At 51.0% G+C, this 27,161-nt stretch overlaps 13 protein-coding genes across 13 annotated transcripts; 10 read left to right on the top strand and 3 right to left on the bottom strand.

Annotated features, from left to right (window-relative positions):
- Positions 1–425: 425 nt before the first annotated feature.
- On the bottom strand, positions 426–4,848 carry AUEXF2481DRAFT_25136 (uncharacterized protein; the record flags this gene model as incomplete). The annotated part of the gene is made up of 9 exons (XM_013493901.1): positions 426–2,716; positions 2,780–3,155; positions 3,238–3,327; positions 3,375–3,541; positions 3,798–3,897; positions 3,932–4,292; positions 4,346–4,427; positions 4,484–4,753; positions 4,812–4,848. 9 exons carry the CDS (start codon positions 4,846–4,848, stop codon positions 426–428), a joined length of 3,774 nt encoding a protein of 1,257 aa, XP_013349355.1.
- Positions 4,849–5,201: 353 nt separating this feature from the next.
- AUEXF2481DRAFT_25135 (uncharacterized protein) lies at positions 5,202–6,914 on the top strand (the record flags this gene model as incomplete). The annotated part of the gene is made up of 2 exons (XM_013493900.1): positions 5,202–5,528; positions 5,583–6,914. 2 exons carry the CDS (start codon positions 5,202–5,204, stop codon positions 6,912–6,914), a joined length of 1,659 nt encoding a protein of 552 aa, XP_013349354.1.
- A 302-nt stretch (positions 6,915–7,216) lies between these two features.
- AUEXF2481DRAFT_162808 (uncharacterized protein) lies at positions 7,217–8,176 on the top strand. Its single transcript, XM_013493899.1, has one exon. The coding sequence runs from the start codon at positions 7,519–7,521 to the stop codon at positions 8,011–8,013; it is 495 nt and encodes a 164-aa protein (XP_013349353.1). The 5' UTR covers positions 7,217–7,518; the 3' UTR covers positions 8,014–8,176.
- An 822-nt stretch (positions 8,177–8,998) lies between these two features.
- AUEXF2481DRAFT_45606 (uncharacterized protein) lies at positions 8,999–10,227 on the top strand (the record flags this gene model as incomplete). The annotated part of the gene is made up of 4 exons (XM_013493898.1): positions 8,999–9,116; positions 9,174–9,516; positions 9,568–9,826; positions 9,880–10,227. The coding sequence occupies 4 exons, from the start codon at positions 8,999–9,001 to the stop codon at positions 10,225–10,227; spliced, it is 1,068 nt and encodes a 355-aa protein (XP_013349352.1).
- A 196-nt stretch (positions 10,228–10,423) lies between these two features.
- AUEXF2481DRAFT_35101 (uncharacterized protein) lies at positions 10,424–10,702 on the bottom strand (the record flags this gene model as incomplete). The annotated part of the gene is made up of 1 exon (XM_013493897.1): positions 10,424–10,702. The coding sequence occupies exon 1, from the start codon at positions 10,646–10,648 to the stop codon at positions 10,427–10,429; it is 222 nt and encodes a 73-aa protein (XP_013349351.1). The 5' UTR covers positions 10,649–10,702.
- A 56-nt stretch (positions 10,703–10,758) lies between these two features.
- On the top strand, positions 10,759–12,552 carry AUEXF2481DRAFT_162811 (uncharacterized protein). The gene is made up of 2 exons (XM_013493896.1): positions 10,759–12,214; positions 12,271–12,552. Exons 1-2 carry the CDS (start codon positions 11,048–11,050, stop codon positions 12,304–12,306), a joined length of 1,203 nt encoding a protein of 400 aa, XP_013349350.1. The 5' UTR covers positions 10,759–11,047; the 3' UTR covers positions 12,307–12,552.
- A 375-nt stretch (positions 12,553–12,927) lies between these two features.
- AUEXF2481DRAFT_104268 (uncharacterized protein) lies at positions 12,928–15,259 on the bottom strand. Its single transcript, XM_013493895.1, has 2 exons — positions 14,300–15,259; positions 12,928–14,247 (listed from the first exon to the last, which is right to left on the bottom strand). Exons 1-2 carry the CDS (start codon positions 14,854–14,856, stop codon positions 13,170–13,172), a joined length of 1,635 nt encoding a protein of 544 aa, XP_013349349.1. The 5' UTR covers positions 14,857–15,259; the 3' UTR covers positions 12,928–13,169.
- An 849-nt stretch (positions 15,260–16,108) lies between these two features.
- Positions 16,109–16,715, top strand: AUEXF2481DRAFT_739 (uncharacterized protein; the record flags this gene model as incomplete). Its single annotated transcript, XM_013493799.1, has 3 exons — positions 16,109–16,408; positions 16,463–16,591; positions 16,644–16,715. The coding sequence occupies 3 exons, from the start codon at positions 16,109–16,111 to the stop codon at positions 16,713–16,715; spliced, it is 501 nt and encodes a 166-aa protein (XP_013349253.1).
- A 790-nt stretch (positions 16,716–17,505) lies between these two features.
- AUEXF2481DRAFT_738 (uncharacterized protein) lies at positions 17,506–18,411 on the top strand (the record flags this gene model as incomplete). The annotated part of the gene is made up of 5 exons (XM_013493797.1): positions 17,506–17,522; positions 17,677–17,689; positions 17,856–17,985; positions 18,037–18,297; positions 18,350–18,411. The coding sequence occupies 5 exons, from the start codon at positions 17,506–17,508 to the stop codon at positions 18,409–18,411; spliced, it is 483 nt and encodes a 160-aa protein (XP_013349251.1).
- A 1,250-nt stretch (positions 18,412–19,661) lies between these two features.
- AUEXF2481DRAFT_35096 (uncharacterized protein) lies at positions 19,662–21,525 on the top strand. The gene is made up of 3 exons (XM_013493894.1): positions 19,662–20,269; positions 20,327–20,973; positions 21,028–21,525. Exons 1-3 carry the CDS (start codon positions 19,683–19,685, stop codon positions 21,243–21,245), a joined length of 1,452 nt encoding a protein of 483 aa, XP_013349348.1. The 5' UTR covers positions 19,662–19,682; the 3' UTR covers positions 21,246–21,525.
- A 533-nt stretch (positions 21,526–22,058) lies between these two features.
- On the top strand, positions 22,059–23,453 carry AUEXF2481DRAFT_25128 (uncharacterized protein; the record flags this gene model as incomplete). The annotated part of the gene is made up of 2 exons (XM_013493893.1): positions 22,059–22,446; positions 22,501–23,453. 2 exons carry the CDS (start codon positions 22,059–22,061, stop codon positions 23,451–23,453), a joined length of 1,341 nt encoding a protein of 446 aa, XP_013349347.1.
- A 241-nt stretch (positions 23,454–23,694) lies between these two features.
- Positions 23,695–24,400, top strand: AUEXF2481DRAFT_35093 (uncharacterized protein). Its single transcript, XM_013493892.1, has 2 exons — positions 23,695–23,908; positions 23,967–24,400. Exons 1-2 carry the CDS (start codon positions 23,792–23,794, stop codon positions 24,192–24,194), a joined length of 345 nt encoding a protein of 114 aa, XP_013349346.1. The 5' UTR covers positions 23,695–23,791; the 3' UTR covers positions 24,195–24,400.
- Positions 24,401–24,662: 262 nt separating this feature from the next.
- On the top strand, positions 24,663–26,244 carry AUEXF2481DRAFT_25126 (uncharacterized protein; the record flags this gene model as incomplete). Its single annotated transcript, XM_013493891.1, has 2 exons — positions 24,663–25,333; positions 25,395–26,244. The coding sequence occupies 2 exons, from the start codon at positions 24,663–24,665 to the stop codon at positions 26,242–26,244; spliced, it is 1,521 nt and encodes a 506-aa protein (XP_013349345.1).
- Positions 26,245–27,161: the final 917 nt, after the last annotated feature.

Genomic DNA, 27,161 nt, shown 5'->3' with positions numbered 1-27,161 from the left:
TTGATCAAGGAATTTGAGTGAGGGGTTTTTCCATGGGAGCGAGGCTCTGGTTTTTTGCTCTTTTTGGTGGGTGAAGAGTATAGTGATTTGTTGTGTGGCTCATGCTTTTGCGGTGTGGTTGGTGGTGGTGATCTTCACGCTCACTTTCTTATAGCAGTCGATCGATGGACGTTGATAGTGATGTAGTGATGCTACGCATGCACGTAGTTCTGGAAACAACTTTTACTCAATACAGTTTTCCTTTTTGTGATTTTATGCATTAACTAGAGACGAAAGCAAAAACAAGACCTTTCCCAAAGAGCAAATGAATCTAAAGCACTCCGATGTAAACACCACCAACGCCAAAAATACCCAAAATTAAAAAGTGTGATGGAAGAAGGAGCGACACAGTCGTGCCACATCGTCAAAGCAGAGCAGCTCATTGCTCAAAGGTAGCCCTTGATGCTGTGAGGCAAGTCGGCAGCATGGTCCTCATCTTCATCACCGTGTTCCTCCTTTACACATGGCATGGTAGGCGTTCTGGGAGTCTTGGGAGTGATCAGACCAGCGGCTCTGTCGGCTTCGTATTGCATTTGTTGAGGAGACTTGGGCGTGACGAGCTGTTCAGCTTCCTCGAACTGGTAGTCCCTGTAGCGCTTGGGGGTGCGGATGCGAGGTGGCGAGACACTGTACAGATCATCATCATCCTCCTCCTTTGAGACCTCCGAGCGCTCGTTTCCACAGCTCTGCAATCCGGTCGGAGGTGTGAACTCCGCTGTCTTTTGCTTTGCGGTCGCAAGCTGTTCTTCCTTTCTGTTTTCACGGTCAACCTTCTTCTGCTCTTCGCGTGCTTGCTTCTTGTCGGCTCCTAGTTTGATGCTCCAGTCGCGGACGCGTTGATTGTTTTCGTCTTCTTCGCGCTTCTTCTTGGCGTCGTCGGCTCTCTGGATGCGTTCAGTCTTTTCACGCTGCTTGATGCGATCGCAAGCAGCGGGAGCGTGCTGCTTAAATCCCGGGGGAATGGATGGGCCGAGACCAGTAAGGGACGAAGGAGGCATGTAAATACCAAGACCGGCAGACTCGTGGTTGTAGTTGGGATCGGCTTTGGTTGGGGTTTTGTCGACCGCCTTCTTTTTACCCTTTGCTACTTCCTTGCGAGCCTTCTCGGCCTTTTTTGTCTGCTTGTCGAGATGTGCGATAACTCTCTTTGTGCGGTCATCCTTGTCTTCGCCCTCGTCGGAAAGATGCTCCTTCGACTTTTTACCACTCTTGATCTTCTCGGGCGACTTGACGTCGTCAACGCCAGGAATAACAATTTCAGGTGGGTATGGAACATGCGGCATGAGCAGGTTGGAACCATCGCCTGGTCTACCATAGAGACGGCGACTGAAGAAGTTGCGAACGCTGACTGTGCGCTTTGATGGACGGAGAGAATGCTTGGTGAAGCGAGGCACATAAGATTGCTCGTAGAGGTAAGTGTTGCCACCAGGATCGCGGGCTTTGACATTCCTGACCTTGAGATCCTTTCTGACCGATTGCAAGCTAGTGACAGCAGTGCCCACGATGCGTCTCGTGTCTGTGTCAGCAGGGACTGTCGGCGTGGCGAAGTCTGGAGTTGAGAACTCGGTCATCTCATAGACCTCCTGCGTTGCACCACTGATCATGCTGTGCACATATCTGGTGGACTCTCTCTGGGCTGCCGAGCGGCCTCCATAGTAGTTACGGCTGCTCTTCTTCTTCTTTGGCTGCTTCGAGAGGTCGGATGGAGCGTACGGGTCGATCAAGAGAACGGAAGGTGGCACACGATCGTAGAGATGATAAGGGTCGTTACGCCAGCCTCCGCCATAGGGGCGCGGGAAAGGGTTGTCGCCATTCAGTCCGTTAGGCATGGCTACTTCGACAGTCGGAGGTACGGTACGCTGATCGATAGGGCCGGAACGAGGATCGAATGGTTTGGCATAAGGATTCAATGCAGCGACCCACTCGGCCTTGGTCATGCTTCGCTCGGGTACACCTCCGGCACGCTCAGGTCCGGTCACAGCAGGCCACGAAGCGATTCGGGTCAGTGTGCGACCTGTTTGGGCGGGTGAGCCGGTCGAAAAGATGCGCTCGGGTCCGATCAGAAGTGCCTCATGTCTACGTCCAGAGGGTGAAGATGGAACGACAGCGGGCAATGAAGCGAGCCGGGTGAGTGGGCGGCCAGTCCGAGCGGGCGAACCCGACCACATGTTACGTCCGAAGTCTTGAGGAGATGTGATCGAGGGTGACGAAGCGACCACGGCAGACATGTGATCGCGAGCAGCCTTGTGTGAAGGAACATCGTCGTTGAGCATACGTGTGAGATCACGAGGGGATCTCGGCCAAAGTGACTCGGCGACGGTGACCGGCTTGAAGTTGTAAGGAGACTTTTGCGAAGGCGAATTGGCACGACCGAGGGGTTCAAAGGTGTGCGGAGACCTGGGAGTCCCAGAGGCGTCAATGATGATGGGCTTGAAGTTGTGACCAGCCTCGTCTGGGTGCGAAGACGCGGCCATGGTCAGCGTGTATAGAAGAGAATATTGGGTGTAAGACGAAGTAGTGGAAACGACAGGCTCCGTTATGTGAGGAGACGAGAGTGTGTGTGAAAGAGAGGAGCGTTTGCGTGGAGCTACCGGGCTGCCAAGAGCATTGGTAACCAGTCGACCGGGAGGTCGTGACGGACCCTGACGAGGTTTGTCGAGGCTCACTGCTTCTGGCCCTTGAGGTGTGCTTAGATATGTGTCAGAACATGCATGCCTAACACATTTTGGAGGACACTTACACATTGATACTCGCTTGCCCAGACTGCGGCGAGCCTTGGTCCATCTCGAAGGTGATTTGGGAGCTGGGGGTTCCACACTGGTAGGAATTGCACTTGCACTCTCAGCAGGAGAGGCGGACACAACACGCCTGTCTGAAGGCGGAGCGATATTCGAAGGAAGGGGCGGTAGTGGCGGAGTGTTGCCGTCGGGGGCAGAGGAGGGGAGCAGACCAGGGAGATTGAAGGTGCTCTTAGACTTTGTGAGCTTGAAGTCCTTAAACTTCTCCTTAGTAGCCGAGGAGAGATCGGCAAGGTTTGTGCTACTCTTTGTAGCGATACGAGACAGTCCCCTATAGACCTTGGTAACCCTCGTGGTCTTCTCCGGCGCGCTTGTGGTCTAGCAAGGTCAGTCGAAGCTGTTCATGCTGGGAGACAGGGTACCCTACAAGGGCCAAGTGTTCTCTGAGGGTTGCAGGTACCTCAATAGAGCGCGAGAGAGATATAGTGGCCCTTTCTACGTGGCGGGACACACCCGAGTACTCGCTCGAATTGATCGAGCCACCGATAGACTGACCAGGTCAGTACACTATCAGGTCAAGCTTCCATCTTTGCTTACAGTGCGATGGGGAGACTGCTGTGTTCTGACAGGTCCTTGATGCGATGCAGCGTCAGGGCGCGCGACGTTGGCCGAGAAAGTGGTCTCTTGACCGATGCGACGGTGACCGCGATCGGACAGTGTATGTGGGCGACGAGGGATCTCGGAATCACCCATAACCATAGCAGCTATATGTCGTTTATAGGGTCAGCTATGCACGTGATATGATCCTGACTGCGTTGGAACGAACAAGTATTTTTTCTGATAAAATTGGCTCGATGTCGAGGAAAGAAAGTTACAAACCATTAACCTAAACTACCAGCACCTTGCGGGTCTTCATCACTACCCCTCGCCGCCGAGTTCTAACCTCGTTCGGTCGGTACGGGGCCACGCCTCCATCTCAGGGTTTGACTAGCTCGACAGCTCCAACATGTCTCAGCTCACTGCCCTTGGGTATCGACGAAGAAAAGAAAGCAAAGGCAAATAACGATAAAAGAGACACAGCAAATGCGACGTCCAGAAACTGCTCGACGGCATTACATGACTGTACAACAGTTCTTCTTGAGGAAGCGGATGACCTTGGGAAGGTTCTTCTTGATCTCCTCTTCGTAGTCCATCTGCTGGGTTCCTTGTTGTTGCTGTTGGTGATTCTGCTGGTAACCCTGCTGTTGAGATGGGTATCCCTGCTGACTGTGCTGGCCCTGGTTGCTGAGCGGGTAGGCAGTCTGGTATTGAGGCTTTCCATGGTGAGACTGGTCGTACTGCTGGGGTTGACCATATCCAGCAGGAGGAACTGCAGCTCCACCAGTGAGGTTGATGTAGATTCTGCCTTCATTCTGCTCGGTATGGTACTGAAGACCTTGCTCCTGGCAGATCTGCTCTACACGCGGCTTGATCTTCTGAACATGGTTGACAGAGTGGTTACCTTTGCCGACAATGCTGCACTCAACATTAGAGACACTCAAAGGCGGCGAATCTGGAGAGCTACTTACACATGCAGATGGTTCTGACCGGTGCTCTTTGCATACTTGATTCTTTGTTCCAAGATCTCCTCAGCCTCTTCGACAAACTGACCTACATGTCAAGTCAGTGAGAGAGCCTTAGGTATGCAGGTTATACATGATCCCTACCATGAAGGTCGATTGTATCGCCATCCACTCGGCCTACAGCATTGTTTTCGCGGAAGATGTATTCAGATGCCTGTCTATTGTAGTCGTCCGCCTTTTGTCCATGGGTCTTGGCTTCTTGCGACAAGTCGTGAGCAGCACCTCCATCTCCACGCGCGTATGCCTTCTGAGATTCGGCTGAAGCATGTTGACGTTTGCCGTGTTCCTTTCGTGCCAGGTCTCTCAACCTATCGTACTCGGCTTCGGAGTCGCCAGATTGCTGGTGGTTGAAAGCTGAGGCTTCAATTCAGTACTCCGCTTGTTTGCGACGAGTTGCTATACGAGTACTCACCGCTGCCACCGATGCGCGTCGATGATGGATACGACATGATTATAAGTTACTGATATTGCAGATATGGGTATTCGCGTCAAGCAGAAAGACAGGACAAAGACGGGAAATGAAAGACAGCACACCAAAAGGCGCTGCCAGAGTCCAGATCGGCCGCCATCAAAGTTACTGGCTTGACTAGTCGTCGGTCCAACTGTTTGCTTGGCAGAAAACAAGAAACACAATCCGGGGTCGCGTCTTTCTCCTCCACATGGACCGCAAACTTGACGATCAAAGCTGTCGTATCACGATGGATGTGACAACGACACTTTCTATTGGTTCAAACGACTTTCTGGTGATTCTCCGGCTGCACACTTGAAGATCGTGGCTAGCCCCATTGTCATTCCTCCAGTCATGGGTCAGCTGGACTCCCTGCCTCGAGAACTTGTATACCTGATACTCGAATACTGCCAATTTGATGATTGCAAGAACTTGCGAGCGACCTGCAAATATCTCAGTGGTCTCACCAATCCACGAATATTCCGAACTTATCGCATTGCTTTCTTCCAATCGCACCTCGACAGATTTGTGGAGTTGTCATCGAAACCAGAAATCGCAAGATGCATCAAGCGTCTAGTCTTTGTGGGCGATGTGATACCACAGATTGACTGGGTAGGCACATTTGAGGGTCTGATCGATATGCGTGAACCTTGGTCGTCTTATTCGAAGAATTATATCGAGGTAAAACTAGGCGAGCACTGGCACACGAGAGCCAAATACTGATGGGATCTGTAGGAGCGCATATCTGAGGACACATCACGTACGGAAAGTCGGCTGTCCTCGGATGACGAGTACGACTATCGCATGCGGATCTTGACTGAAAGGCAGGATCTACGTCAGGCGGCGTACAAGGAGTATGACAATATGCCCAAGCACACTCTCGGTCCCGAACAAGTACAATACCACTTCAACCAGTATCAGGAGTATCGGCAGCAACAGCTCGATTGGGGCCCCAATGGTTTGTTTCTAGACGCCTTGTCACGTCTTCCGAATCTTGTCTCCGCTGAGAATGCGAAGCACGGATTCGCTGACAATCATCTTCATTTTCCTTGGAGTAGGATCGAGAAGGACATCGTCATTAACCCCAACAATTGGATGCAACTTCACGCTGTTGAGGTCGATGACGAGGAAGAAGTACAGGTTGTGGATGTGCTCAAGTATCCCATTCATATGAAGCACGCGGATTGTCTTCTGGCTGCGGTCAAGCACCGGGCGACAACCACAAATGGGTCACCTCTCGGAAACTTGCGTCTTGTCAACGTGGGCGGACAACCATTCCTCGACATGAGCGAGCATTATGCTCTGCCGAGTGAGCCAAACTCTAGTCCAATCATACACGAAACGAGAGACACACTGCCTCAAAGGATTATCGACGACAATATCCAGGGCCTTTCGCATCTCGAAAGTCTAGAGTTGGATGTTAGCTACTGTGTACCCTCAACCTCCAGACTCACTGGCGTCACGCAGACATGGCAAACTAAGCAACTCTTCCAAGAGATTCACGCAATCCTGATAGCAGCAACGAAGACCTTGAAGGTTCTGAAGCTCCATTGTCGTGACGATGAAGGCAGCTGGGCTCTAGAAGAACATCCCATGGATGCTGGAGACGACACGATAGGCCGTCTGGAAATCCCCACGTTGCCACACTTGGAGTTTTTACGTCTGAGTTGTACCGCGACTGAACGCAGTTTGACCAACTTCCTGCGGACGCAATCGAAAACATTGCGCAGTCTTGAGATTGTGGATTGTGACATGAGCGCCGGCAGTTGGAACTCAGTCTTGCGTCAGGTACCAGAAATTTTCGAAGCCGGTCTGCAACGCATATACCTGGAAGGACTGCACGACGAAGACTACCCGAGAGACTCGGGAGACGAAGCTTTGTTTGAAGACGGCTTGGATGTCGGGCAAGGTGCACACCCTCATGATCGTGCGATTCTCAGGTACCTGCTTCATGGTGGGGAGATGCCGGAGCTGGACTTCAACTCTTGGTATGAGCGTAATCGCGAGCTTGCTGATCGAGGTATCACCGAGTGGGAAGATGAGCTCCTCGATTCAGAAATACCGTAGTTTTTGCGATACCTGAAACGCGACAGCCGTCTAGACCCAATGGGCAAGAGTCATTTGCACCTTTGGAGACAGCATCACGTAACGAAAGCTTTCAGGATAGTGTTGATCTCCTTCAAGGTGCAACAACGTGTTTCTGCAACCGAGCTCAAGTTCCGATGGGAAGCGTGCCTGTCGAGAGTTACGCACCGCATGTAGAAGTGACAGGCGTGACCACGCACGATATATTGCTATTTAGCGAGCTGGTAACACCCGGATCGAGTGGCTTGCATGTTAGCATGCGATGATGCTGTGGCAGGAAGACATCCCCAAAGGCTATAGATTGCGCAACTACTTGTCCCGTCTAGTGCGGCATATGATCGCCCGTCAAGTATAAGGATATTCATGAATCGCAATGTCCCTGAGTATCGTACTGAATCCTTTGAGACACTGGCATGTGTATGTATCTTTTCCAGGTACCTCGGGAGTAGCTATTACTCAGGCTTGCCGAGTCAATGGGATCGAAACCGTTATGCATAGCAACTCATCATCTCAGGCTATTGTTTTAACGTAAACGGTAAATCGCGGAGGCTTGAGGCTTGATAGCGTCGGTAATCGAGGACCGCACATGGGAGTGGAGACTCGTTTGTGCATTGCAGCAATGGTGAGGGAAAAGGAAGCCTTGAAGAACATTCTAAGCTGGGCCCTCGGCTCAGTTCGGGTGAACAGGATGATGGCTTTGGTCCGAACGGCGCGCCGTAGCGGGGCGACAGTCCGGCGGCTTGCCGGACTCAGGGACCAGCATAACGTGAACAAACGCCGGACCGCTCAGGTAACACTCTGGTGTGCCTCTCAACCAAGCAAGGTCGAGCATGATCAAGTAAGAACACACGAGCGGCAGTTGCTGAAGGCATTCGACACTGCTAGAATACTGCGTGATCCTGTTGTGGCTGAGCTTGGCGTTCTACAGTGCAGCTCATGCATGGAACCCTTGCTTCCCTGCAGGCTGCATACATGCCTGAGGAGTGAACGCAGCATTGAAAAGCAATTATTGAAGAGCACATGGCCGCAGCGCTCGACCAAGAAAGTTCCGCCGCCGCTGTCAGAGTCGGCCAGGGTTTGAATATAGGGTTTGATGACCACAATACAGGCAACGCACGCGGGTGAACTATGCGCGAGTCCAACGGCAATAGTCGGCAGAGTTCATCAATAGAACAATAGAGGGCTGTGTGAGCAATCTCGCGTGAGCCGGGAGGATCATGAGCCGAGTGAAATGAAGCCCTCACACATGTGGAAGGCACGCAGAGGGCGTGTGTAAGACGGGAGGGAAGGAGGGTGTTCTTTCGAGGCAGGTGCGACGCTGCACGCGGCAGAAAGTGTAGGATTGATTTCTCCGATTCGGACGCGGGTTTCAGGACAAGTCAGAAGACTGTGGAACGCCATTCAACCTCATCTACATAGGTACCAGTATCCACAGCTCTGTGACGAGCCTGGCATTGGGTACAGGCTGTCAATGATAGGACTGTCGAATGCACAGGTAGTCGACGATGCAGCGACCGACGGCCGAAGGTTTCCTTTGTAGCACGTTTCAGGTGGTCTTTGCATGGAACGCAACGGGCAGGCGCCGCAGTGCACAGATGGTGGCCGGCTAGGACCAAGTTGAGTCAAAGCAAAGACCCCACTGTTTGATATGCGCGCTGCGCAAGAACGAAGGAATACCACGCTCTTCATTTCTTACTCTCTCTCCCCTTGCCGATTCCACGTTTCTTGCCTGACCGACCTTCCCGCCTTGTCCTACCCGACATCTGTGCCCGCACTCATCGCCTTGTTATCACGCCCGGCACCTCCACTCGCTCGTTGCTTCACCGTCGCATTGGAGATTGCTCTATACGACCACCGGCTCGGCGAAGGATCATAGCTCTCAGACACAGACCCCGCTACTTCTGTCGTCCCAATACTCATCTCTTGGCTTTGTGTCAAATTTCCGCTCCGTACAATCCAACAATCAGCCTCCCGTTTGCCATAACTCGACGTCCGAATACCGCCCCCGCCTGCCTAGGCCACGACGAGAATACCACTACAACGTTTCCACCGATCGAATGGGCTTCATGTGTTTCGGAAGCTCCAAGCAGGATGACCCCCAGGCGAGGAAAAATGCCGACATTGAGAAGCAGTTGAAGGCGGATCAGAAGAAGCAATCGAAAGAGGTCAAGATCCTACTATTGGGTGCGTTGAATACATAAACCACGGGTGACAAGCAGGAATGCTGACATGCGACTCTAGGTGCGGGAGAGAGCGGCAAGTCAACTGTGTTGAAGCAGATGCGCCTGATTCACACAAAAGGCTTCTCACAGGGCGAGCGTAGACAATGGAAGGTGACCATCTTCAACAACCTGATTCACGCCTTCCAATGTATCCAAGGTGCAATGGAAGAGCACGAGGTCGCGTTCGAAGATCCCAAGAACATCAAGTCCATGGAACTCGTCTGCTCAGAGCCAGAGATTGGAACAGACGACCCCATGCCGCTGGATTGCATGCACGCATTCAAGAACTTGTGGGACGATGATGGTGTACAGGGCGCTATCGCAAAGGGTCACGAATACGCGTTACACGACAACCTTGAATAGTCAGCCTTCCTACTCCCCGACAACAAGCTCTCTGCTAATACGTATTGCAGCTATATGAGCGACCTAAGCAGACTGTTCGAGAAGAACTATGTTCCAGGAGACCAGGACATTCTGCGTGCACGCCTTAGGACGACAGGTATCAGCGAGACAGTCTTTGATACTGGCAATCTTACCTTCAAAATGTTCGATGTCGGTGGTCAACGCTCAGAGAGAAAGAAGTGGATCCACGTCTTTGACAACGTCCAAGTCGTCTTGTTTCTTGTGGCCATTAGCGGTTTCGATCACGTCCTGGTCGAAGACAAGAACGGAGTAAGCTTCGACCACACATCTAGAGGAGGCTGCACATGCTGACACTAATCTAGAACCAAATGCACGAGGCACTCATGCTCTTCGAGTCAATCGCAAACAGTCGTTACTTTGAGAAATCAGGCCTGGTGCTTTTCCTCAACAAGCTTGATTTGTTCACGGAGAAGGTCTCAACAGGACGCGGACGCATTCGCGACCACTTCCCAGATTTCCAAGGCAGCAACACCGACGTGGCAGCCGGCCAGAAGTTCTTTGCCGACAAGTTCCGTAACCTGGTACGCGATCCGTCAAAGGAGGTCTATGTGCACGGCACGACAGCCACGGACACCAATCTCTTGGAAAAGACGATGAAGAGCGTGCAGGACATGATCGTACAACGCAACCTGCACTCATTGATGTTGTGAGTGGACGCCTTTTCGACCCTTGCGATACAATCAAAAGCACAAAAGAAAAAAAGAAAAAGACCACATCCCGGATCTTGTCTATCGGACCAACCGGGTGGATCCATTGCCCTTTGATTCTTCACTTCGCGCTCACACTACTTCTCACTCTGGCTCTCTCTTCTATACACAAACAGCAAGCTCATTCTGATTACGACAGTACCTAAAAACAATACAAAGAGCGCGGCCGAGAAAAGCCGCTCGACTGGAGGGATTGATTCGAGGCGTTATGGTTCTTCTGATTCTCGTACGCCGCATGTTGAGCGATTTGTTCTGGGTATTTTGGCCGAATGGCGTTTTTCTTCTGGGAAGGATATTCTTGCGCATTGTGTTTTTGAGCTTCTGTCGATCTAGACGAAACGTCTTTTGTTCCGGCAGGAAACATGATCAAGCGGTATTTCAGCGCTGGCCAAGGCTAGATTAATTGAACAATTTTCTCTCTTTAGTGATGTCGTGCTTGTGGAAAGTGACAAATGGACATGGAAGGATGGAAGGAGCTGCTTACAAAGTCATTGAGATTGGGAATTGTGCCCAAATTAGGAGGAGATTCTGACCAATCAGAGGGTGATCCGGGAGGCGGGCGGTATCGGGCAGTGAGGGGCCCGAGGCGGGCAAGTCGGCCAATTCGGCCATGTCGGCTCCAGCGAGAACGATTGAGTAATGAGGGCACATTTACCCTGGATGATGACAGCGCGAGACTTTTGATCTTGTCTATCTATCTCGTCAGCTCCAATCTAGCACCTTCTCGTTCTGCTTCTTGTTCTTGCATCCAGCTCTAGCCGTCATGACATATCCCGCACACGCGTCACCGGCAATGCCGCCACTCACTCGGCCGCAGAATGCACAGCGTTCAATGTCACACATGTCGACTATGTCCGCCTACGACCTCGAGCACGAGGACGAACACCACCCCTCGACCTCGTCCGTCAAGTCGGTCTCTGAAACCACCTCTGCCGCGCCGCCATTGGTATCACCGTCCTTGACCCCCGACCCCTCCAAGTCCTCACTCGACCCCGCTGCCCTGAATGCCGAGTCTCACGAAGCCGAACCCGAGGCCCCTCCGGCCATACTTGAAGAGTTGCCAGAGGTGAATTGCGAGGTCCGCGCGCGCATCCCCACCACTGCTGGCCAAGAAATGTTCTTGCACCTCTACCACAACAGCGCGGATAACAAGGAGCACTTGGCCATTGTCTTTGGACCGCACATCCGCAGCCGAAGTCTCGATGCTCCGAGAGAGGGCGAAACGGAGAAAGACCGTATGATCAGAGGCGCCTACGTAGGGAAGCTGTATCCTGGCCGTACATCCAGTCGCTTGGATCAGATCAAACAGGAATCTGGTGTTCCTGCTGCACAAGTATCACGGAGTCCGACTCCCGAAGCTGTGACGACAGAGGAAAGACAAGACAAAGCCATTCAAGTCGCGGAAGCTCAAAACATGCCTCTACCACTGGCGCCTCTTGTGCGCATCCACAGCGAGTGCTACACTGGCGAAACGGTATGGAGTGCTCGTTGCGACTGCGGCGAGCAGCTCGACGAAGCCGCTCGTCTCATGTCTCTTCCCTTCGACCCCACCGACGCCTCCATCCCCTCCCTCGGTGGCGTAATCATCTATCTCCGCCAAGAAGGCCGCGGCATAGGTCTACTCTCGAAACTCAAGGCTTACAATCTTCAAGATCTGGGCCACGATACCATGCAAGCGAATCTCCTGCTCAGACATCCCGCAGACGCAAGAAGCTACGGCCTAGCAACAGCTATGCTGATGGATCTGGGTTTGGGTGGTGATAGAGGAATCAGACTTTTGACAAATAATCCTGAAAAGGTTCGTGCGGTAGAGGGGCCTAATAAAGAAGTCGTGGTCAAGCAGAGGGTGCCTATGATTCCATTGGCATGGTCATCTGGCGGCAAAGAAGGCGTGCAAGGGCCTGAATTGGAAAAATACATTGGAACAAAGGTAAGCGTATTTCTGCCATTCGCAACAAGAAGAGTGCTAACACGTTTGGTTTGCAGATTGAAAAGTTCAAGCACATGTTCAGCCCTTCCTGAGCCGCTCCAACATGGTTTACACTCACGACATCGCATGTACGGAAAGAAAGAAAGATATATTGTGCTCATACAGTTTTTTTTACATCATATACCCCCCATCTCATACTATCGTTTCTTTTGGCAATTCTGGTATGCACACATATACGCCATACACATTCGCTACACGGCCCAGCATACAGCAATAGCATAATCCAAGGACCCAGCCACGAAATGCGCATATCACATGTTTTCGCGATGATTGCATGTCTCGTGCAGCAGTCTTTTGGCCCTGATTATATACTTTGGTATTCTCCTTCACTCTTGCAAAAGAAAAAAGAAAAAAAAGAAAGGAAAAAGATGATTAGGAAAACGGAATAGTCATGTTTTTTGGACATGTTGTGTGCTTTCTGTAGCAAAGCCGTGGCACCTCAGAGTGCTGTTTGGCAAGACTTGTGAATTTCCCACCGCTTGGCTTGCGAAAGCGTCACAATGTATTCTCAGTAGGCGCTGTAATGGAAGACAAACTCGAATTTCAAGGTTGCAAACGAGTAATCGGAAAAACGATGCTTCAAGAGAAATTACCGCATCTTTGGTGTTGCACGTCGGCGCTTATCTACATCACAATCATCACAAAAGCTGATTGGTTGGACGATCTGTGGGTAATCAAACTTTTGGTGCATTATAAGAACTGTTTCTTCTATGTACTTCTCTGTTGGGGGGTATAGAATCATAATCGTGAGTGAGGAGTGAGTAAGCTATTTGTACGAACCAAAGTGATCCCAACATCATCCATGGTCGGCTCTTTGATCGGCCAGTGTGTTGTGTGCAGTAAGATCGTATCGTGAAGCCGTAAGAGTATCGAAGTAGGCAAGCGGCATGGTGGCTCAGACGGCTTCTTTCTCAGGCGCAGAAGTTTCCGCCTCTGCCTTGGCCTTGATCTTCTTGATACTGTGCAGACCCATACCAAGACACGCAAAAGTAGCTCCAGCTGCTGCTCCAGCAGCGAGGTAAAAGACGTGGTTGACGGCCACACTGTAAGCTTGAAGCACATGAGGCAATACAGCGCCAGAGACTACGCCCCTCACGCCAGTAGCGCCGGCAGCGAGAATGGTCTCTGCAGCGACTTCGGGTGCGTATTCCTTAAGAGCTGATGAAAGACCAGTGTTGAAGACTGTCTGGGCAAATGCGAGGAACAAGGCTCCACCAAAAGTCTGGGAGAAGATGAGTATCGACATGGCGACCGAAGCTTGTGATTTCGGCAAGAGGTTCTGGACAGCGACGATAGGCATCTGAATACCCAGACCGCGTCCGACACCGCCGAGAATTTGGTAGCCGATCCACTTAGCCATAGATGTGTGAGGGCCAAGCATACTCAACAGGCCGCATGAGATGGCAGTGAGGACACCGCAGGTGACAGAGAAGGGAAGGTAGTAGCCAATTTTCGTAACACCTACCCCTGAGAGAATGGCAAAAATCATTTGACTGATGATGCTGGGCAGGAGATCAACACCACTCATCGTCGGTGAGGCACCACGAACAGCCTGGAAATAGATAGGTAGGTAGTAATTCACGCACAGCATACTCGAGAAGGTGAAGAAGACGGTCATGCAGCTGGAGGCGAAGATGCGGTTCCGGACCATGGATAGAGGTATCATGGCATCGTCGCCTTTGAAGTATTCCCAGGTCAGGAATACTAAGATCGTAGCTCCTCCGCCACAGAAGAGGCCGATGATGGTTGAGCTATTCCATGGGTATTCGGTACCGCCCCACTGAAGGGCAAGCAATAGTTGAATAATGGCAGGGGCGAAGAGCGCGAAGCCGATCAGATCGAGGCTGCGGAGGAACACACCCAGCTCGAACTTCTTTGGTTCCGTCTTCTCGGGTCCAGCAGGGACAGGTGCGAAGAATAGGATCACAGCAACGACACCACCGATGGGCAAGTTGATGTAGAAGCACCATCTCCTAACAGCCTGTTAGCAATCGTGATATATCGACAAGTCGGTATCTGACTTACCAAGTGGTGTACTCCGTAAGGGCTCCACCAATAAGAGGACCGAATAGAACGCCAAATTGTGAAAGAGCCATCATGAAGCCCATGTACAGGGGTCTTTTGGTCAGAGGCACAGACGCCGCAATGATCGATAGCGCACCGTTCAGCAGTCCGGAACACCCAAGACCTGCTACAGCTCTGCCGATGATGAACATGTTGGAAGATGTGGCGACACCGCAGATGAGGGAGCCAAGTTCGAACAGGGCAAAGAACCAGAGGAAGGTCCATTTGTAGCTGAACTCCTTGTAGATTTTGCCAGCAAGGGGCTGCAGAGCACAGCTGGCGAGTAAATATGAACTGCCATACCAACCGACATCCTCAAGAGAGTGGAATTGTGTCGTGATGCGCGGGATGGCTGTTGCAACGATTGAGGTGTCAAGCATCATCAAGAAGATGACCAGGACCAACGCGACCACGACACTCAGTAAAGTGAGGCCGCTGAGGTACGATGTCTCTTCGTCATCTCTGGCTGGTGGTGACGAGGTGGTATCGGGTTCTTTCTCCATACTTTTTTGAGACATTTTGGTGAAGGCTGTGAGTATGCTGTGAATGTTGCTCAAGCAGTAGATCCTAATGGCGGAGATCAAAGTTGCTTCGAGCCTGTGTACAAGGAACAGAAATCAGGAGGGCCAAGGTCACTCATATATTTGTGTGATACGACTTGATTCGATTTCTCGGACGATACAAACAGGAAGTCGGTGGTTAATTCAAAAGCCCTCCGGGGCAACAAGGCAGCTGGATTTTGGAATGCGCGGGCGTTGCAATCCTTCGATCGGGACCGAGCATGAGTGACGGGACCGACTACCCATGGAACTTACTATCCTCCGGTGAATGGCAAGTCTAATGTCCCCGCATCCGTCTCAGGCGGGACGTAGCTCATCGTTCCTACTCTAGTACATTTTGCCTACTGGTCGCAAAGGTGGGATGTGGGTGAAACGAGGATAAAGACGCTGGTTACGGCTGACTCCTTCGACTCGTGGTGTCAGCCACGTCGGCGGTAGGCGACGCCGGGCACCGACCACAACTCGCTCCCTCGATTCGTGCATTTGTTTTGTACTACGCACAGGAAACAATAGCAGGCTACCATATATAAACTCTTGCTATTGGGCTCGATGCTGAAATGGTGACTCGGCACGATGCAGGCCAGCAAGATAGGCAAAGCTCGTCTTTCTTGTTATTTTCTTTGTTTATTTGTATCGTGCGGACTTTCCGTGGACTTTCCATACATGAGTTCTCTATATGAGCTCTGACGCTCGAGCATAGTCGTTGGCCAAACTCATCACAAGCCAGACAAGGATGCAAAGAGACAAATAGATAGCATGGAGTCTCCCACAATTGCTGGCAAGGCAGAAGTAGCCCTCAATATGCATCAAAAACGCTTGATAGATAGAGGACTACTTATCTAAGGCCCTGATACGGACAAACGTGAGATCTCGTGAAGCATACCGGCGCGTGGAGATGATTCTGTATTGCAACAGCTGTATACAGATATTCGGGTCGAACATGCAGAATCATGCTCCAGCATCGTTTGCGAATACCCTACTCTTCACCTGCAAGATCAGGTACGAGGCTATGACCCCTCGAAGAAGTGTTGACTGTCAAAGACATCCTAGGTAGGCGGAATGCTTGGCCTCACCATCGACCTGATGATGGCGTTGACTTGAACCGGGACCCCGTAGAGGTCTCCGGCTAGAGCTACAATCTGGTCCCAGCAGTATACCGTGATCTCTGATCAGGGTAATGTGACCATCATCAACACCATATACCGACACCATGTCGACACCCACTACAGATTCGGGTCTGTCACCCGACGAGAAGCGGGCTTTCTTCGACCAGATGTATTTGACGCACCTTGCTAAGGGACAATACGACCTCTATACCATATATCATGACTATCCAGACGCCTCTTTCCTGGCACCTTCTCTGGAGTTCCCTTCTCTTCCCGCTCCTGACTTCAGTGTGGATCCCGGCGTGCAAGTAACCACTCTACGAGCTATTGTGACGGAGAGAAGCAAGAAATGGCACGCGAAGATGGGAAAAGATGTGGGAGTCATCACAGAGATCCAGGCTACTGTTCATCTCGCGCTGTCAAATGAGATTGTGTAGAAATATACTGATGAAAGCCAGGCTCCTATTTACGACGTCACCAAGGTTAAGCTCGCCAAGGCTACACCTAAAGAGTTCGATAAGGGTCTCAAGGGATACCAGTCGCGGGTCTGTGGCAAGTACAAACAGTACAACAAGTTGTCGGACATGGTATCTCGTCTTATAACCATGTAAAGAATCATGTCTAATAGCCTTCCTGGAGAAGAAGGAGTTCAGAAAGTCGATGGTTTCTGCTGCTACTGATGCTGCTGCTGATGCCGCTGCTGATGGATGAGGCCAAGAGAAGAGGGACCATAGGGTAGACTAGATGTATGGGGGGTCACAAAGACCGCTAGAAGCTCCGGAGACAGGGTGTAGTAATGCAGAAGCTTGCGTGCATTCTGGTCATCAACTGCAAAACCGCGAGCATTGTTGAAAATGCTTCCAATAGAAATATATGTCTATACGAATGTACTACTCCGCCTCTTGAGGGACATTTATTAAGTGACTTGAATCGAGTTTGTCGGCTCCGATAGTGAGTGCCAGACGCAAGGTGAGCGAATCCATGACTTTATGTGTCCAGATGGTCGCGAGTCACCACCGACCGTTAGAAACATGGCAGATTTGCTACACAATACTCCTTCGATCTTTCAGTTGCACACACTCACACAAAAAAGACTTAATCAGATTATACGTACCGATGAGTGTAGAGCAAAGAAGCCGACAGGGTCGTCCTAGCGACAAGCTTGCGTGTCTTGATTCCCTGATATGGCTGCTTCGCTGATGTCATATCAAACAGTTTTAGACTTGCTCCAAGAGACGGCACCGGTACACATGTTGTCGATGGTAGAGAGGGAAATGCAAATTGCGACGGCCTCATGGAGTAGGAAGCGTGGAGCGGGACATCACGTGCGCCAAGCCTGGCTGTCTCCGTCGGCTAACGCCTCAGAGACAACCTCAAATCGTCACCGATACCTGCTACACGCGCGCTCTCTTGGCTACTACATCCGCTGTACTCTCTACTCCATCGCCCCCGCCTCTACAACCCCTCACACCCAAGCAGAACCATCACATATACCGTCAAGATGCCTACCGATCTCTGGTACGTTACATTCTGGAGCTTGTTGAGCAGGAAGGCCCGCGCCAAAGGTCATTGTCAACTTGCCTGAAATGGCTGTTGAATACCCGCAGACCTTCCGGCCAGCTCTCACACGCTATTGCATGTCGTCCAGTATGCTAACATGATATCTTCCTAGCCCCGTCTACGCCGTAAGTCTCGCGCGCTGTCTTCTTCGTCCATCTCAACCCAACATGTCATGACCCGCCTCCGCCCCCTGCTTCGATCATTATATCAATATGCACGACCCGCGCTGTCTTCGCGACAATTGCCTCATGAACGCTCATCTACCACGAACATGCACTCACACTTCTATAGCCCTTCTTTGGTGCCATGGGCTGCACCTCCGCCATTGTCTTTACCTGCTTTGGTGCTGCCTACGGTACCGCCAAGGCTGGTGTTGGTATCTCGGCCATGGGTGTCCTCCGCCCTGACCTGATCGTCAAGAGTCAGTTTCCGGATCACATACAATCATGGCATACATGTTAATCCGGCGCAGACATCATTCCCGTCATTATGGCTGGTATCATTGCCATTTACGGACTGGTCGTTGCTGTCCTGATCTCCAACGATCTTTCTCAGAACATGGCCCTCTACTCTGGTTTCATTCAGCTCGGTGCTGGTCTCTCCGTCGGTCTCGCCGGTCTTGCTGCCGGTTTCGCTATCGGTATCGTTGGTGATGCTGGTGTCCGTGGTACCGCACAACAACCCAGACTCTTCGTCGGAATGATTCTTATTCTCATTTTCGCCGAAGTCTTGGGTAAGTCAACTATGGATTCGTACTGTCGTCGCAAAGCTGACAAGTTCTGCAGGTCTTTACGGTCTGATTGTTGCTCTCCTCATGAACTCGAGAGCTTCTCCCGCCGAGTGCTAAATGCACAATCGATCTTGACATGCGTAGCTCATCGACAAACTCATGCGCGCATGTTGCATTCGATAACGCGAGATTCCCTGCCATGATGGGCTATCAGCAGTAACTGGAGGGAACGATAGGATAAAAGAATGAACGCTGGAAGATGGAGTCGTGGGAGGTATCATGGTGGCAGAGGGCCACCGCAACAACTTTTCTTTACCCTGTAACATTGTCTTGTGTTTTGAGGAGCATCTCTGTACCGTTGAGCGGGACGGTCGGCTCACTGTACCTATCTAGAAGTAATGAGCCAGCACATGCAGTTTCTCTTGAGCAAGCCGTGTCTTTCCCCTGTTCGTCGTCCCTGGGCATAGGATCACCCATCTACGCATAAGTCATCGACAGCATGATACTCCTAGGCTCAACTTCTCCTCCTCATCATGCCATCTAATGTTCTTCCATCTTACATCCTTCAAGTCAGCTACCTTGTCGATCACTTGATATACTTCTAGATTCATCAAATGTTCATCCGTCGTACTCATTCGTGGCTCATCTGCCGCGTTCATCTTGTTGTCAGTCTGCGGGCTCTTCGTCCAATTTTATTTTGCGCCTTTTGCGATTGACATCCTCTCGCACATCTCAGTTGCAAGTCTGGTACAGCCCACCCAGCTCGCTCTTGTTGGACTTTCTAGTGGGAAGGGGACTGTCTGGTTGGAAGGCGACTGTAGGGAGGCATGGGGCATGGTGATTGTGATGTGAGAGACACCCCTCTTGGCTGAGGTAGTGACAATGCAGGTGTTGTGATATTTATCCGAGATTCAACAAGTTTTTAGCAATGTCATTGACCAGCGTGCTGTTGTATATCAATATCGCGCTCACCAAGAATTGCCAGTCATCTTGTCTGAGCAATAAATTGAGGACTCTCACTCTGAAAGCATCACGTCTCCTACCGTGCCATACGTACTCAGTATGACGGGTATCATGGTAATCAGGACTTACGCAACGGAGAGTCATAGGTATCATCTCCGGCATCTCACACTTCGAACAATCCCGGGGTATCAGACCGCACCAGTTGGAAGTCTGCCCGACGATAACCTGATCCAATTGGTAAATGTTAAGCGCTTGGCCAGTCATAAAGTTCTGGCTGGTCGTTCCGACCCCTCTTGATGTGGTTATCGATGCCGGAAGGATGGGAAACGCGGGAAAGGTTGCCTGTTTGGGGAAATCACGTATAAAGCAGCTCCTGCAGCTCGTAGCTTCTCAAAAGCCGAGCGCTCTGCTTTCTCGCTCTTCCAATGTTCAAGAATACTCTCGTCCCCTTCTCTTCTTCCTCATTTCGTCTCACCACCTTCCTCTCATCGGCTCCTCCACTTCTAGGCATCCCTGCATCTTCCGCAATCTTCGAGCGAGCAAGCATCTGCCGGAGAAATAAGTCCGAACTATCTCCAGGCATCGGGACAAGAGTGACAGGCCCCTCCAAGCTACCCCGCGTCCATAATAAATCGACATCATCGGCCGCCATCGTTCCCGCCCAATTTCTTCCTTCCCCTTCTCAACTTCTTTCCCAAACATCTAAACATTCATACGCCACCATGTCTTCTGATACTGTTGGAAAGACCATTACTTGCAAGGCTGCCGTCGCCTGGGAGGCTGGCAAGGACCTGTCCATTGAGGACATTGAGGTTGAGGCCCCCAAGGCCGGTGAGGTCAGAATCCAGATCTACTACACTGGTGTCTGCCACACAGATGCCTACACTCTCTCCGGCAAGGATCCCGAAGGTGCCTTCCCCATTGTTCTTGGACACGAGGGTGCTGGTATCGTCGAGTCCGTTGGTGAGGGCGTCACCAACGTGAAGGCTGGTGATAATGTTGTTGCTCTTTAGTAAGTCTCGCCTGAATTAGTCTTAGTGCTAGTGAGTGTACTGACATTTCATTTCAGCACACCCGAGTGCAAGGAGTGCAAGTTCTGCAAGTCCGGCAAGACTAACCTCTGCGGCAAGATTAGAGCCACCCAGGGCAAGGGTGTCATGCCCGACGGAACCTCGCGCTTCAAGTGCAAGGGTAAGGACCTCCTCCACTTCATGGGTACCTCAACCTTCTCCCAATACACCGTCGTTGCCGACATCTCGGTCGTCAAGATCACCGACAAGGCCCCCATGGACCGCACCTGCTTGCTTGGCTGTGGTATCACCACTGGTTACGGTGCTGCTGTCATCACCGCCGGAAAGGGCGGTGTCGAGAAGGGCTCCAACGTTGCTGTCTTCGGTGCCGGCTGTGTCGGTCTTTCGGTCATCCAAGGTTGCGTCAAGAACGGCTCTTCCAAGATCATCGTCGTCGACGTCAACAACAGCAAGAAGGAGTGGGCTGAGAAGTTCGGTGCCACTGACTTCGTCAACCCCATGGAGCTCAAGGATCAGACTATCCAGGAGAAGCTCATTGAGATGACTGATGGTGGTTGCGACTACACCTTCGACTGCACTGGCAACGTTCACGTCATGAGATCGGCTCTCGAGGCTTGCCACAAGGGTTGGGGTGAGAGTATTGTCATTGGTGTTGCTGCTGCTGGACAAGAGATTTCTACCAGACGTAAGTCTATCGATCGATTTACCACTCCAGAAAATGGCTGACCATCATCTCTAGCTTTCCAACTTGTGACTGGTCGCGTCTGGAAGGGCTGTGCTTTCGGTGGTGTCAAGGGCCGTTCCCAACTCCCTGACCTCGTCGACGACTACCTTAACGGCAAACTTAAGGTCGATGAGTTTATCACCCACAGACAACCCCTCGACAAGATCAACGCCGCCTTCCAGGACATGAAGGCTGGTGACTGCATTCGCTGCGTCGTCAACATGCGCGAGTAAGCGAGCGACCAAGAGCAAGATGGAATCAATCAAACGATATAACGATAATGCTTGGAGCTAATGTTGCTTGGTTCGAATGAAAAGAGCAAGTCTGATTTGACGGTGGAGGCTGTACGCGCAACACTTGTAGATACCTTTTTGCTATATGGCTTCTTCTGGGAGTCTATGACACAAACAAAATACTTTTTGGACCCGGGTTATTTCCCTGTAGACTGCATTGTCTCTTAAAGTCTCGTTGCTGGTGTTCCCACCACTTTCTCTCGCTAACAAATCTACCGAGCAATTGTGACGTACCTCCGCTAAACGCCGAGACATGCATGAACGAGTCTTGATGACAGAGATGCTGACAGGGCTTAATTTGCCATTAACCGAATAACACATATAGCTATCGTTGACGAGCCTTACGACTTGCATCAAAACCGGCGGTATTGAACCAACTACAATTATGCAAGCGACAACGATTCTATCCGATCATGAGTTTGTCAGCATCTGTTGATGATCTCCACTCCACATTTGCCGAGAGTGCCCCGGAAGTTCTCGAAGGCTATCGAAGGCAAATGACGTGCACGGTCAATCATTTTTTGAAGCTCGCTCATGTTTGGCTGCCAACTTAGTAAGTGCGTACTTAGTAAGGGCACCGAGGCAACCCAGGCGAGGATGTTTTGTAAGCATCGAGTGGCCGTTCATACGGTGTGACGTTTTGACTAGTCGATTGAAGCCATAAGTATACAAATACTCCTCTTCCCTTCTTAAAATCTCATATCCGTATCTATCCCAATCCTTGCCTTTCTCCTACACATACACATCTTCAACATGGCACCTCGCTACGAATCAGACGATGTCTCCGCTGCCCCTCTGGCCCAGCCTCTGGAGTTTGCGTTCTCCAACCGTTCGGCACCCAACAGATTCCTCAAGGGAGCTATGACAGAGCGCCTGTCCTCTTGGGATCCCGAGAACCTGCCTGCTCGTGGTATCCCTTCGGACAGACTCATCAACCTGTACAAGAGATGGGGTGAGGGCGAGATTGGTCTGATCTTGTCTGGAAACATCATGATTGAGTACGACCACCTCGAGGCTGCCGGCAACCCTATCATCCCCGTCGATGCTCCTTACGAGGGCGAGCGTTTCGAGAACTTCAAGCGTATGGCCACTGAGGGCAAGAAGAACGGCATGCTCATGGTCGGTCAAGTTTCACATCCTGGTAAGTAACAGCGGACACATCTTTCCCAAGGCTCAATGCTTACCGTATATACAGGTCGTCAAGTTGAGAGCCGCATCCAGAAGAACCCCATCTCCGCTAGTGCCGTTCAGCTCAAGGGCGATGTTATGGGCATGACCTTCGAGGAGCCCCGTGCTGCTACCGAGCAAGACATCTCCCGTATCATTGAGGGCTTTGCCCACGCTTGCGAATATCTCGAGAAGGGTGGATGGGACGGTGCCGAACTGCACGGAGCCCACGGTTATTTGCTCGCACAATTCCTCTCGCCTACAACGAACCAACGCACCGACAAGTACGGTGGTAGCCTCGAGAACCGCGCCCGTCTCATCATCGAGATCGCCAACGAAGTCCGCAAGCGCACATCACCCAACTTCATCCTCGGTATCAAGCTCAACTCGGTTGAGTTCCAGGACAAGGGTTTCAACACTGAAGAAGCGAAGGAGCTTTGCAAGATGCTCGAGGACAACAAGTTCGATTTCGTCGAGCTTTCCGGTGGTACATACGAGCACCTCGCATTTGGTCACAAGCGCGAGAGCACAAAGAAGCGTGAAGGTTTCTTCATGGAGTTCTCGGACGCAATCGCCCCTGCCCTGACCAAGACCAAGGTCTACGTCACTGGTGGCTTCAAGAGTGTCGGTGCCATGGCCAACTCGCTCAAGTCAATTGACGGTGTTGGTCTTGCTCGCCCTCTCTGCCAGGAGCCTCGTCTCTGCAAGGACATCATTGCTGGCAAGGTCAAAGGTGCCATCAAGCAGCGTCCCGACGACAACAATTTCGGCATCACCAATGTTGTTGCCGGTACCCAGATCCGCCAGATCGCAAAGGACCAAGAGCCTATCGACATGAGCGACGAGAAGAACGAGCAGGACTTCATGAAGGACATGGGCGAGTGGGCGCAAAAGATGTCGCAGGACAGCAAGATGCAGAACTACGGTTACATCGACCTGACCAGCTCCACTGCCCTGCCTTACGGTGGCCCCTCTGCCTAGAGAGAAACGATTTTTCCAAAAAGTTTAGATTATACCTTATACACGATACCCGTAGACACGTAAATACATTTGATGACTTTCTTTCATGAACATATTTCCTAAGCGCTCGTACTCATGAGAGTGATGTTACACTTGACGGGCATGAACGGCGCACGCTCCCTAGTGCTTCCGGGTTCGGAAGAGGGGAAAGTGTAAGACGAGGCCGTCGGGTGAAACAGAGTGCAGTCACGGAGGATAAAACCACCATGATGCCGCTGCGTAAGAACAGCATTTTGCTTCCTGTGTTGAACACACATCGGCTCATCTCTTCCAATCGTACGACCAGCTCAATTTACACAATGGCTTCAGCAGCTTCAACGCAGGTGCACCGCGTCACAATGTTCAAGGTTCCAGACTCGAGCAACATCCAACCTATCCTGGACAAATATACCACATTGGCACAAGAGGCAAAGAAGGTATGGCTCCAGGTTGCGTTCTCACTGATTCCCCTGGCTGACATGGTGCACAACACAGGACGGCAAACCATATATTCTTCGATGCGTAGCAGGACCAGCAGTCAACGATGCAAGAAGTCAAGGCTATACCCTCGCAGCTCAAACGACATTTGCTAGTCTGGATGACATGAAGTTTTATGATATTGAATGCGAGGCACATGCGGCGTTGAAGGCAGTGGCTAAGGGCAAGGTTGAGCCCCCACCATTAGTAGTGTACTTTGACAGTGCCGTTGGTGAATCCTCTTGAGGATCCGATGGTGGGGAAAGACTCGTCTCTACAAGAAATATGGTCATGGCAGTTTGGCCTGGTCGAGACGGGGTTTGGAAATGGTCAAGAATGGTCAATGATATAAGGTGCGGAGTTTAGACGGACATGATGGGAGATGGTCCAAGCTTAATGTGCATCTCAAACATGCAGCACGTCACAAATTCAAAGAATATTATCCAACACCATCAGCATTCACATTGACATTACAGCGAGCGTGGCAGCACTGGTTTAGCGTTTCTATTGCTTCAGAATATTTACTATCATACTATCGAATACCCCGGTCGCAAACAGAATTTGCCGACTCACTCCATGGCACAGCCGCATGCCTCGACAACAATATTAAGCCAACCATAAAGAAATTCTTCACTCACGACGGAATCACGACACATGCCATACAAACGAAATATCCGCTTCTCAAATCGTGACCCTACCACCAAAACAAGAACCATGTCTTCAGCTACACCTCTCACACAACCGACCACAACACCCTCAGACCGTTTGTCCGAAATGCTCGACTCCTCAGCCCGTGTCGAGGAACTATCCTCTGCGCAGGAAGAAGAAATACAAGAAGCAGACGACGACTCAGACTACGAGACCTCCTCCGACAGCGACGACGACGGACAGAATGTACACGGCTGGATGGCCTCGAAACTTGCGCCAAACCTACCCTTTTACTTTGCGTCTCCTGGCTCTCTGGTAGACGACTTGGAAACATCAACATCTGTTGCTCAGGAAAAGACAATGAGAGAAGTCATAGCTCTCATGACGGGAAAAGATCAGACAATCTTCGACGTAAACACACATGGTCTGCCACATCTGCTGAAGAACAAGCATACTGCTTTCCTGCGCACTATTCTAGGAAAGTACCCGCCGCCATTTCAGGTCATGGATGCTAGTCGACCTTGGCTGTTGTACTGGGCTCTGAATGGACTAAGGACTTTGGGAGTGGATGTCAGCGAGTACAAGCAAAGATGCATCGACACATTTACACCTTTGCAGAATCCAGAAGGTGGCTTTGGTGGTGGACACGGTCATATTTCTCATGCAGCAGCGAGTTATGCTGCTACTCTGAGTTTGGCGTTAGTTGGTGGCTTGGATATGATTGATCGAAGAGCCATGTGAGTTTTGCCTTTTCCTTCTCCTCTCATGCCGAAAAAACATGCTTATGAAAATTACCAGGTGGCATTGGCTCGGTCAAGTTAAGAGCCCCTCCGGCGGCTTCAACATGGCTGTCAATGGCGAACAAGACGTCCGCGGCGCATACTGCTGCATGACAATTCACACCCTCCTCCGCCTTCCTCTCACTTTACCACCTGCCTCTCCCGCTCGCCGCGCGGGTCTCGAGACTTTCACATCAGAACTTGGCTCCTGGATCAGTAAATGCCAAACTTTCGAAGGAGGTCTAGGTGGTGCTCCAGACAATGAAGCCCACGGCGCCTACGCCTTTTGCGTCCTCGCCTGCCTCTGTCTGCTCGACTCCCCTAGCATCTCGATCCCCAAATACCTCGACGTCAAGCGCTTAACGCATTGGTTGACTTCACGCCAATGTGCACCAGAAGCAGGATTCAGCGGTCGCACCAATAAGCTAGTGGATGCTTGTTACAGTCACTGGGTGGGTGGGTGTTTCTCCCTCCTTGAATCTGCTCTTGGCTTGCCAAAAGACACATATCTTTGGGATAGAGAGGCGCTGGTCAGGTATACGTTATCTTGCTCTCAGGCGAAGAAGGGTGGCCTTAGGGATAAACCGAGTACGAGACCTGATGGCTATCATACTAATTACTCACTTGCTGGGCTTTCTGCTGCACAGTATGTGTACCAGTATGAAAGTAAGCAAGAGAAGGAAAGAGGGGAAGAGGAGGCAATGAGTGCGGCATTCAACTGGAGTTACGAGAAGCCCAGTGCAGAGCAGAGGAAACAGTGGTGTTTCGACGAGAGCGACTTGGTGGAAGCTGTTCATCCCGTCTTTGTCTTGCCATTCGACATCGTCGAAGCAACAAGGATGAAATTCGCAGACAAGATTGGTTTCTAGAGTAAACACTGTGGAAGCTGGGAAGAAAGAGAAGGATCAAGAACAGAGTACACCATCTTCTTGGCGTTCTCGAAAGAGCAACAATACACTTTAACATTGGAGAAGCATGTTTCCCATCGACATTGAGTCATCGTTCTTCTGGAGCTCTCAGACCACAAGCTCATGGCCAGATCGGCCAGTATAAAGAGATGCACACAGATGCATGGAATGATAAGTCGGTCATCTTCGCTCGATTTGCTCATGTCGAGCATCAAAAATACAACTGTGGTGTGCGGCTTGTATTCGTACTATGTGTCTAGTCTTGATGCCTTTTTAATGGACAACAATGCGTGAGAAGGTAGAGCAAATCATTGGGTCAATGACTCTCCACTATGCTCCCCTCTGTCTCAAAATAAGGTCACTGGCTATTCTTGTGTAGTAGTGGACGTCGAGGGACTGGTCCGGTATCAGGGTATCATGGACCTCTTCATTCTTTTTACCTCAACCTGTGCTCCCCAGGAGTCCTTCGTTCCTGATGATCGCGTAGTGGCAGAAACCACCCTGTTGTCGCTCGGTACAAAGTTGTAGGTTGATCTTTTGCTCTTGGTGCAGTTTACGATGTCTTTGCTGGTGGTGACAGCGCATTGCTACTGCTGAGCTGGGACAATCAATTGTAGAGAAAAGCATGATCTTGCCATGTAAGACGATAGTCATTGTCGATGCTTTTCATTCTTGTTACTCCTGGAATATGTGATTCGTACATGCACGAGGCTGTATTGCGGAATGACGAGTCCATCACATAAAGGGGATACTACCCTAGAAGACATATAAGAGATCTTATTGCTGGTAAAAGCAATTGATCGAATCACAAATCACAACAAACCTCCCCATTCACTTCCACAAACCCTTATATACTCTAGAATTTCCACTCCTCTCAC

Source organism: Aureobasidium subglaciale (assembly GCF_000721755.1).
Source record: "Aureobasidium subglaciale EXF-2481 unplaced genomic scaffold scaffold_0, whole genome shotgun sequence".
NCBI classification, from domain to species: domain Eukaryota; kingdom Fungi; phylum Ascomycota; class Dothideomycetes; order Dothideales; family Saccotheciaceae; genus Aureobasidium; species Aureobasidium subglaciale.
The sequence above is the reverse complement of the archived record's forward strand: the minus strand, read 5'-3'. Positions and strand labels throughout refer to the sequence as shown.

Coding starts and splice junctions, on each gene's coding strand:
- AUEXF2481DRAFT_104268 (XM_013493895.1), bottom strand. CDS start 14,856: ATGTCTCAAAAAAGTATGGAGAAAGAACCCGATACCACCTCGTCACCA. Junction 14,248..14,299: donor CTTACGGAGTACACCACTTG/GTAAGTCAGATA, acceptor ACAGGCTGTTAG/GAGATGGTGCTTCTACATCA.
- AUEXF2481DRAFT_162808 (XM_013493899.1), top strand. CDS start 7,519: ATGGGAGTGGAGACTCGTTTGTGCATTGCAGCAATGGTGAGGGAAAAG.
- AUEXF2481DRAFT_35096 (XM_013493894.1), top strand. CDS start 19,683: ATGTTCAAGAATACTCTCGTCCCCTTCTCTTCTTCCTCATTTCGTCTC. Junction 20,270..20,326: donor GATAATGTTGTTGCTCTTTA/GTAAGTCTCGCC, acceptor ATTTCATTTCAG/CACACCCGAGTGCAAGGAGT. Junction 20,974..21,027: donor ACAAGAGATTTCTACCAGAC/GTAAGTCTATCG, acceptor CATCATCTCTAG/CTTTCCAACTTGTGACTGGT.
- AUEXF2481DRAFT_35093 (XM_013493892.1), top strand. CDS start 23,792: ATGGCTTCAGCAGCTTCAACGCAGGTGCACCGCGTCACAATGTTCAAG. Junction 23,909..23,966: donor TGGCACAAGAGGCAAAGAAG/GTATGGCTCCAG, acceptor TGCACAACACAG/GACGGCAAACCATATATTCT.
- AUEXF2481DRAFT_162811 (XM_013493896.1), top strand. CDS start 11,048: ATGACATATCCCGCACACGCGTCACCGGCAATGCCGCCACTCACTCGG. Junction 12,215..12,270: donor AAAAATACATTGGAACAAAG/GTAAGCGTATTT, acceptor TTTGGTTTGCAG/ATTGAAAAGTTCAAGCACAT.